The 10,436-nt window shown below is 50.8% G+C and overlaps 1 protein-coding gene across 1 annotated transcript; it reads right to left on the bottom strand.

Annotated features, from left to right (window-relative positions):
* Window positions 1–531: 531 nt before the first annotated feature.
* Window positions 532–8,479, bottom strand: LOC308609478 (melanoma-associated antigen E1-like). The gene is given in 5 exon segments (XM_081223126.1): window positions 532–1,049; window positions 1,051–1,080; window positions 1,084–1,780; window positions 5,827–6,927; window positions 8,388–8,479. Coding segments are annotated over 4 exon segments (2,094 nt in total). The 5' UTR covers window positions 6,867–6,927; window positions 8,388–8,479; the 3' UTR covers window positions 532–722.
* Between the last annotated feature and the right edge of the window lie 1,957 nt (window positions 8,480–10,436).

Genomic DNA, 10,436 nt, shown 5'->3' with positions numbered 1-10,436 from the left:
TGTGGAAGCCCTAACAAATCAATACACTGACCCAGGTAGAGATTTCTTTCTGGAGTATCCTTTTACTTTCCCCTAAGTCATAGAGGGCATCTCAACATCTTGTATGACTGCAGCTCCTTGCTTCTAAAGTTGTATGGGCATAGGCTGGGTCTTTATCTTAGCATTGCCAGTACTAGCACAGAGCCTTTTAAAGAGCAGATGCTCAGCTGACGTTTGGGAAATAAAAAAGAAAGTGAGGGGCCTCCCTGGTGGCGCAGTGGTTGAGAGTCCGCCTGCCGATGCAGGGGACACGGGTTCGTGCCCCGGTCCGGGAGGATCCCATATGCCGCGGAGCGGCTGGGCCCGTGAGCCATGGCCGCTGAGCCTGCGCATCCGGAGCCTGTGCTCCACAACGGGAGAGGCCACAACAGTGAGAGGCCCGCGTACTGCAAAAAAAAAAAAAAAAAAAAAAAGAAAGTGAGTAAGAGGTCTAACTTGTTAAGATGTAATACCTCCTACCTTCTTTAATAAGTTAAGCATATTGAGGTATAAATCATTTAATTTTACAAAACAGAAGACTGAAAGGATTAAGAAAAATCTAGGTTTATCATGTTTTCTTTTAAATTATTTTTTATTTTTTCATTCCATTATGCCAACAATTTTATTGTGGGATTCTTTCCCATTTCAACAAAAATCCCTATTGTGATGTCAAATTTTCTTATCTGGATGATTTTTAAAAAGTCTCAGACTTCAGTAAGGGTGGGAGAAGCTGCCGGACGTGGCCATGAAACATGCCTGGAAGTGACAGTATTTCCAGGCCTGGCTGCAATCTTGGCTCGATCTCTCTCTTCCTCATCTTGAAAAGCTTCTTCATATCGTGATGAGAAGGCACTGGGAACCATATTGCTGACCTTCGCCAAAAATTCCACGATTTTCATTCTGCTGGTTTCAGCATGGGCTTTTGGGCCCCACAGGAACTCATAGCGCGGGGGATCACTGTTGGGCACCTGGCGGTACTCCAGGTACTTCAGCCTCACTAAATCTTTGGTGATGAGCTTGCTGGGCTCCCTTGTAGATGAAGTGCTTCTTCCCAGCATCTACTCACATCATATTCAGGAATTTCCAGATGTCTTCCTCAGTGGCACAGTTGCCCTTCATGAAGATCACACCCAAGACTGTCATCAAGAGACCGGTCTTCGGTAACCCCCTACCAGCACGCACCCTCCCATCGTTGGGGAGTTTCAGCTTGCTGACAAGGTCATATGAGTGGATGGTCGAGTCAACTTCGTTCAAGTCTACTGCAGAGACAGCCTCAGTGCGTTCAGAGGCTTTCTTGAGAATCTCAGCAAATGGGTCTTGGTACTTTTGGTTGACAGTCTTCAGCATGTCTTCCTTCATAATGGGCTGCTTCCTTTTATATTTGTACAGAAGGAACTTCAACAAATCCATCTGACTAGTTAGAGTATCAATGTATGTGCTCTCAGTAGAAGGTGAGACATCAGAGGAACATGGATGTTCCTCATCTTGACTGTTACCATCTTCATCAGACCTTGTGTCAAAAGTACTTGAAGAAGTGATGGTAGTAGCTGGGGCTTTTGAAGACCCCTGAGAAGTGCTGTTTGACCCAGTAGCTGATGAACTCTGGGGATTATCTTCCAAAACAGGAGAAGAGGAGGAGGGGGGTTCTTCTCTTACTGCAGTGGCCTGAACTCTCCTGTGACTCTGGGAATCATCTTGGGCCTGGTGGCGTTTCTCACTGGTGCGGAGCTTACTCTTCTGGCCCCGAGGCAGGATGACTGTGCTCAGGGACAATGGTCAGGAGTGTGAGTAGAAGAGCAGGGGATAAGGGTCCACTGGATGAGGAAGGTTGAGAGAGAGTGCAGCTTCAGCAGGGAACTACCACCTTGGTTATAAGGTGGGCTACATTTGTAGTTTTCCTTGAGGGCACTGCTCTACAAACCCATAGGGCTCCTGTTCTCCTAATCAGCCTGTCACTTGGGAAACCTGTTGAAGGAAATTAGAGTGATCTTTAGGCTGCATCCTGCCACCCCTGCCTCAGGCATGCTGGGGCGACAGCAGGGGCTGGTGGTCTTCTACATTGAGGAGTCTGTTATGTCACATTCAAGACCGTCATTCAACTGGTGGCAGGTCATGGGACTCATTCTCTCTGCTGTTCTGAGGTTGACATCACAAACCTCCCTGGGATCTATGAGAAAGAAATGAAGGGGGTCCTCAGCTTATCAGCCCTGTCCAGGTGCCCCCAGTACTGACTGCTCAGTGGGGAGTTTTCTGTCCTGGCCTCTGGAGTCCTCAGTCCTCATTAAGGGTCCTTAATTTGGCTACACATAGGGCCTGATATCCCCACCCCTTTCACTGAATGGTGGCTACACCTTCAAACTAAGGATTTCACCTCCCATAGACCTGATATAAATAAGTGTTGGTGGAGCTTCAGCTTGATAGCTCTGCCCTGGATCCTCAAGGGTTGTAACAAGGAGCAGGGCTGGATTCCTTATCACTTCTATTTGGTGATAGATGATCCCTCAGTCCTTGCTTTGACCTCTGTCATGGCCTGGAATTCCACCCTCCCTTACCCTTAGGCCTGCCCCTTATAGTAAGGCCAGCACCACCCTGAAACCCCTAGGAGAAAGTGAGATTCTCCTCATCTGACCATACCTGTCCTTGGTCTTCTGAGGCTGAGGGTAAGGAATGAATTCTATGGTTATGGGGTATGTGGTTCCCTTAGTCCTCAGGGTATTCACCTGGTCTCTGGAAAAACCTGGAAGTCATCCCACTGCTGGCCCTAGGCCATACCCCTTAGACCGTGTCCCTCACCCCCTTGTGACACCATAGGAGGAAATATGTCACATCATGTCAACAAAGCCCAGGTATCCCAGGGCTACCAGGAAGGGCATGGTTCTGTGGGGTTCTCTCACAGTCTAAAGGCAGAGGTTTCCTGAAGTCCTCACTCGGGGTCCTCACCTTGACTCCTGGCAGGGCTTGGGACTCCTTCCTTTGTTTACCTAAGGACCCTCTCCTCAGACTAAGGTCCTCACTCCCTGAGGTGCCAGAGAGGCAAAGTCTGGGAATGCCACGTGAGGCTACTCCTACCTGTGCCCTTCCAGGGTTGACATCAGGATTCAGGCTCCTTGGGGCTCTCTCTGTTCAGGGTAGGGGTGTGCCCTCAGTCCTCATTCAGGTTCCTCACCTTGACTTCTGAAGGGCCCCAAGTTTCCTCTTTCTTTCAACTTAAAGTCACCCATTTAGACCAGAGCTCTTAGGTTCCTCTAAACCCTGAAAATAAGTGAGGGGATGCTCAGCCTGGCAGCCCTGCCTTGGCCTTCTAAGTCTGAGAGCAGACACAGGCCAGTCTCTCTGTGACTTCAGTTATTATGTGGTTTTTGTCTCCTCAGTCCTCATTCATCAGTCTTCACCTTGACTCCTCTCTCTTCTATGGAAGGCTTCTTGGGAAATGCCACATCCTTGCACACTCTTCATTGATCTCCCTACAACAACTCTTGCAGAGAATAGGTTGAGCCCCAGGAGTGCTGTGAGATGGGAAGCTGCAGCCAAGCAATGGCCCCAGCACAGGTGTTGTGCTCTCAGAGAAAACACACTGATCTCTTCCTTCTCTTCACTGGCCAGATATAGCCTTATATAACCTCAATTCTAATAGATTTACTTTCTACAGGGAAAGGGCTGAATTAAATGATTGTGTGAGCCCCTGATCTTTTGAGGTTTACTGACATTTCCTTCATAGATAGTCATATTGTCACCAAATGCTATCTCTTTCTTTCCTTATTTGTACCTCACTTTTATTTTCATATTTTTATTACTTATTCCTGGAGCTTTTTATTCCAAAACCATGTTTGGGGTATGAAGTCCTGCTTTTTAACACCTGAAATACATTTTGGACTAGTGAGCAGAAAAATGAAGTGACCCAAGGTCGGCCTCAGCCTGGGAGGAGTGGCACAGTGTGGGCTCTAGAGGGATTCAGAGCCAGGGTCCAGTCCAGCTCCTGTCACTTACCAGCCTTGAATTTGAGAATATTCCAACTTCTTTATCTGCAAAATGAGTCTGAAAAAGTCTATAGTGTAGAACCACAGGCATGCATATGTATGTAAACCACCTGGCAGTTTGAGAGAAAGTTTGGGACTTTCAATGAATGGCAATTATTACTAAGATGATTTTGACCCCAAATGATAACAAACTTCCTTCACAGAATTTTATTTCCAGCCTACATTAGAGAATATGCAACTCCAAACAATATAGAAATCCACATCAGCCAAAATGCCACGCGAGTAAAACTAAGTAGTATTTCCCTATTAGAGCATTTGTTTTAATATTGGTATGGGGTCATCTTCTCCAGATGGATGCAACTAGGAGTTCATTTGTCTCAAGGACCAACAACTTCCCTCCCAGGTGCCTTTTCATCCAAACCACCCCTCATTTCATTCATACCATTGCCACTAAAATTTGAGCCCTCCCTTAGAGTTGGCCAAATTACACCCAAAATAACCTAATTAAAATGCCCTTTGAACGGAGCGAGCTCTGGCAATCCCATCCCACAAAAAGCGAGACAGTCCAGTGGCTTCTTGGCATCTCATTTCAATGAGTATCACCTTTATTTCTCAGAAACTCTCTGGACAGCTCATGCCTAAAACACCTAGTTTGAGTGTTCACTTGCCCTGGGGCAAGCGCATAGGACCCCTTCCATTCCCTAGGTGGGGATTCTCTCTGGTTTTTCCCCATCCCAAAGTTAACTGTGAAGATATGTTTTCCATTCCAGGTTTAGTCTATCAACTCTGAGAAACACCATCTGAGTGGCCCTTTCCATCACTCCCACAGCTTCATCTAGCCCACCATGCATCCTGACTGATAATTACTTCCTGCCGAGGGACTAGAAGTTTCCCAAGACCCAACGCGGCCTTCATCAGGTAACTTACACTTCCTTGCTCTCATTTGGAACCTCCTCTTCCACACCCTCACTTAAAAAAAAAAAAAGTTCATTTGTTTATTTCTTAGAGTGTATCTCACCATCTTCCTTACATGATAGCTGATGCTAGACTCTCAAAATTCTATGGGCAGTGGCTTGGTCTTCATTTTCTTACCAACCATAGTAGTATTGGAGAGGCTTCCAAAGAGAAGATGGTCAATTAATTTGAGAGAAAAAAGAAGGAATGACCAAGAAGTCTTATTTACCTGGTTTAATTTTCAAACAGTTTGAATAACCTAAGCAAAGCTAGGTATATATTCTTTAATTTTACAAGCAAAGAGAAAGAGAAGAAGGCAAACAAAGAATTAACCAGCTTTTACTTTTGTACCACCATTTTGAGATCCCAAATATTTTCTTGTGGGATTCTTTCTCATTTCCATGAAAAATCCTATTCCAATGCCATGTTACCTTGTTCTGTAGCAAAAGGAAAATGGTGAAGGCTTTTCAGGTTTTTTTTACAAATAGCAAACTCTTAATCTTAAAACTGAACATCAATAAACATGACATCCATGACATTAATACACTTTGATTCTGAAGCAAAATAAACCTTCAATGCAGTAGTAACATTTGAAAAGATACTAAACATCTCTATCATAAATCTATCTATCTAGCATCTCTCTACCTACTTATCTACCTATCATCTGTCTATCTTAACTAGGTATTCTTCATATGGAAAAAAGAAAAAAAGATATATATTTTATTAAAACTAACTGCACCTAAGCTACCATACTACTTAAAACTGTAAGAACATATATGTTTTGTTCCCTCAACCAATACTATTCTGCACTATTTAGGAGCCTGACTGCTCTCTTCCAAAACAAAGTGAGCAGTCTGCCCGCGGCCGCCCTCCCTACACGTGGGAGGGCCTGCGGGCCTTGGCCCTGGAATGTGCTCTGCGCTCAGCAACAGCTAAAGCCCTGGCCGCGGCTCTCACTCTTGCTCTCTCTTCCTCATCTTTCAGAGCCTCCTCATAGAGATCTGGGAAGGCCCTGGGGATGGTATCATTGATGTTGGCCATAAACTCCAGCACTTTCATCTTGCTGATTTCAGCGCAGGCTCTCGGGCCCCACAGGAACTCATAGCGCGGGGGATCGCTGTGGCGCACCTGGTGGTACATCAGATACTTCTGCTGCACGAGATCTTTGATGAGCCTCTTGGGCTCCCCAAAGATCAAGTGGCTCCTCCCAGCATACAAACCCAACGCATTGAGGAATTCCCAGAGCTCCTCCTCGGTGGCCCAGTTGCCATTCGCGAAGATCTTGCTCAGGACAGTCAGCAGGAAACAGGCCGTGCGCAGCCCCAACACACCACTCGGACTTCCCTCGCTGGGGAGGCCCAGCTTGCTGATGAGGGCGTAGGAGTGACTGCTGGGGTCGACTTCCTTCAGCTCGAGGCCAAAGACCAGCTCCATGTACTCAGAAGCTCTCCTGAGGATCTCAGGGAAGTGCTTCTTGTACTTCCTGTTGACACTATTCAGCAGTGTAGCATTCGGGATGGGCTCCTTCGTCTTGTACTTCTCCAGCAGGAACTGCACCAACTTGCAGACCTCCCTGGTCAGAGGATCGGTGTAAGTGCTGTGAACGGAAGGTGCTGCCTGGGCGGTACTTGCACTTTTCTCACCTTGGCTCTGGGCACCCTCTTCAGATCCTGGGCATGAAACCCCTGCAGCACGAGAGCTCGTGGCTGGGGCTCCCTGAGGCTCCTGGCGAGTGCCAGCAACAGAGGAGCTCGGGGAAGTACCCCGAGAAACAGAAGCGGAGGAGGAGGGCGACTCTTCTATCCCTGCCGCCGCCGCCGCCTCAGTGGCCTGGGCACCCTTGAGCCTCTGAGTCTCCCCCCGGGCCTGGCGGCGTTTCTCCCGGGCACGGCGCTTCCTATTCTGGCCCCGAGGCATGATGACACAGGTCAGGGCCAGCAGGCGGGAGTGTGGGCAGGAAGGCAGGCAACGAGGGCACCTGGGGGAGGGACAAGGAGATGCTGTGAGCACCTTCAGCGGGGAGAGTCCTCCCTGGCTTTAACCAAGGCCGCCTCTGCAGGGTCCTTGAGGGCACTGCCTGAGGGCCCACAGGGCTCCTGTTCTCCTGCTCAGCCTGTCCCCTGAGAGCCCTGTGGAGGACGGTCGAGTGAGCCTTGGGGCATAGCCAGCCAGCCCTGCCTGGGCGGTACGGGGGTGACAGTGGGGGCTGGCAGGGGAGGTAGGTCCCCGCGGTTCCCATTCAGAGTCAGGATGACAGTTGTTGGCAAGACTCCCCCACCCCCCCCACCCCATGCCCTCTGCTGCTCTGAAGGTGACACCACCATCCTCCGTGGCACCCAGGAGGAGGAAAGGAGGGAGCGTTCAGCCCACCACCGAAGGGCCCTGGGACCCTCCCTTCTGCTGCCTCGTGGCTGCCCCTTCAGAACAAAGCTCTAACCTCCCTTGGACCTGGCAGAGGAAATTACGGGCAGGCTCGGCCTGACAGTCCTTTCTTGGGAGTTTAAGGGTTGACAGGAGGGGACAGGCCATGTTCTCTCTGGTCCCTTCTCTTCGGGGTGGGTGACTCCCTTAGTCCTCACTCGGGGTCCTCCCTGGACGGCCGGTGCAGCCTGGAGCTCCTCTCTTGCCCCGAGGGCCATCTGCTCGCACCAGTGCCGGCACCTCCCTGAGTCTCACTAGGAGGCAGTGAGGGTGGCCAGGCGGCCGCACGTGGCAGAGTTTTACCAAGCCTGCAGCGTGCGGCAGACAGGTCGAGGCCCTGTGGCTGGCGGCCCCACTGGCCCTCACTCAAGGGCTTGGGCTGACTCTTGGCAGTGCTTAGGGACGCGCCTTCTGCTGGCCTGCACCTCCCCTCTCAGACAGCAGCCCTCCCTTCTCCGCGTGTGGCCAGAAGGAAGCGGCTGACAACAGGGGAGGGGTTCTGAGGTGCCCTTGCGACGGGGAGGACGGTCCTCACCCTGACTCCTCCCGTGCCCTGGAAATCCTCCCTCTGCTGACCTGCGGCCAGCCCCTCAGAACAAGGCCCCGTCCTCCCTGGGTCTCCCGCGTCCGTCCGTCCGTCCGTCCGCGTTCGCACTGAGGGAGCCCCTCAGTCTTTAGACCTGCCCGGAGGCTCCCAGGCCGACGTCAGGGGCGAGGTCTGCGTGGCCGCCATTTTGGGGTGTGGAGCCCCTCGGTCCCCACAGGGGTCCCGTCCTTCACAGGGCCTGGGACGCTCCCTCAACTGAGGGGACCCAGGGTCCACCAGCCTCAGAGCAAGGCCTTCCTTGCCCGAGACCCCGCAGGGGAAGCGGATGGACTTTGGGCCTAACGGCCAGGCCCCAGCCTCTCGGGCTGAGAGCAGGGGCGGGGTGGGCGGGGCCTGTGTGGCCGCCTCTTTTCAGAGGGAAAGGGGATTGGGGATGTCGGGGGCATCCCCGCACTTCTCTCTGGGGTTACCTCACACTTTGACACCTGAAGAGACGTGGGATTCCTCCCGCGGCTCACCCTCGCCGGACGGCAGCTCTCAACAATGGCGTCGCCCCCACCGCGTGTGTAGGAGGACGTCACATCCGGTCATGCGCATCTGGGCTCCAGGAGCACAGCAGTGGGGGGCTGGGGCTGGGGCCGGGGCGGGGCGGGGCGGGGCGGGGCGGGGCAGGGCGGGAAGTGGGTCGGAGGGTGGTTCCAGGGGAGCTTCCCGCGGGCCTGGCACGAGGGCCTTTCGTTGACTCTTGGCAGGTCCTGGGACTTTTCCCTCTGCTGAGCTGAGTCAGCAGGCGTCACACCTTGGCTCTCATTTCTGTCGGCACCCCCAGCCGGAAGTATCTGGGGGCCTGAGCCTCACAGCCATGCCTGGGTCCCCCGAGACTGACGGTGAGGGCTCTTTGGGGCCCCCTCTTCTATGGTGGATGGTGCTCTCAGTCCTCCCTCAGTGTCTTCTCTTGACTCCCTGTAGGTGCTGGGCTACCTCCCGTCTGCTGACCTGAGGCCAAGGCCTCACATCAAAGACGTCAACTCCCTGAGATGCTGGTGTGAAGCGCAGGCACATCTCATCTGGACACTTCTGCCTGGAGCCTCCCAGAGACGGCTGCTGCAGGTAAGATGAGCTGAGGGGAAAGGAGGCGAGACTCTCTTCTGTGGTTCGGAGCCCGTCGGGTCTCACTCAGGGTCCTCACGTTGACTGCTGGCAGGGCCTGCGATTCCTTCCTTCTCTGGTATGAATCCATCCCTGTCCCCAACCATGCCCCACAGAATCCCAGAGGAGTTAGTGAAGGGGCGCCTTAGCCTGACAGTTCTCACTGTGGTCTCTCTTTGTTGACATCAGGGGCATTGCCCAGAAGTTCAGAAATGAATTTCTGTCCTTTTGTACAAGTACTGTGTTACTTGCTTTTCTCTTTGAGTCCGTGTGTGATAGTCTATTAAGATGATCATTTAAAAAGGCCGGTCGCCATCCACTAACAAAGTTTCAGATGGTTATTTCACAGCCTGTGGACCATACTGCCACAACCAGCCCAATCTTTGGTGTCCCATGCTCCTGGCATGCGGGCTCTGAAATGCTGCCTCAGGTTCCTTCAGTGAAGCAGTAGAGATTCATGGTCCCAGAGCACAGTGGAAGAATCAAGGGCTCAAGTTTAAAGGCTTTTCTCTAATCAATCCTGTCATCTGCCTCTCTTGCAGGCTACAGACCTGTCTCGAATTCAGGGCATCCCCCTACCTGCCCACACTCAGGTTCTAGTTCAGTGGTGACTTATTGTCCCTCAGGGATTATTTAGTTTTGTGTTTTTGCGTTTGTTAATGTTTTTTCTTTATTCCTTCTGTAATGTTTCCATGGTTGATTTTGGGTACAGGAAACAGGAGCCCATGTTTGATTGTCATCAGCTGCTATGGATAAGGTACTAAATCTGTAAATGAATTAAACAAAATCGATATTCTTACAATAGCTGTGCCTCACGAGTACACATAACATACTATTCTGGTTGAGACTTCTTTTTCCTACGTCAATCAGGAAATTCTTATTGTTGCCTGCATGTAGGTTATATACTTTTTTTTTTTTTTTTTTTTTTTTTTTTTTGCTGTACGTGGGCCTCTTACTGTTGTGGCCTCTCCCATCACGGAGCACAGGCTCTGGATGTGCAGGCTCAGCGGCCATGGCTCACGGGCCCAGCCGCTCGGCGGCATGTGGGATCTTCCAGGACCGGGGCACGAACCCGTGTCCCCTGCATTGGCAGGCGGACTCTCAACCGCTGTGCCACCAGGGAAGCCCTATATACATTTTTGTATGGTTTCTTTCTAGGTATGTTTTTTATATTGTTGCTTTTGTCTCTGTTGTTTTTTCTTTTTTCTTTTTTTTTGATTTCTTTTAACATCTTTATTGGAGTATAATTGCTTTACAATGCTGTGTTAGTTTCTGCTTTATAACAAAGTGAATCAGTTATACATATACATATGTCCCCATATCTCTTCCCTTTGCATCTCCCTCCCTCCCACCCTCCCTATGCCACCACT

This window comes from Mesoplodon bidens (assembly GCF_964165515.1).
Source record: "Mesoplodon bidens genome assembly, chromosome: X".
Taxonomy (NCBI): Eukaryota; Metazoa; Chordata; class Mammalia; order Artiodactyla; family Ziphiidae; genus Mesoplodon; species Mesoplodon bidens.
This window is presented reverse-complemented; position numbering and strand designations above follow the sequence as displayed.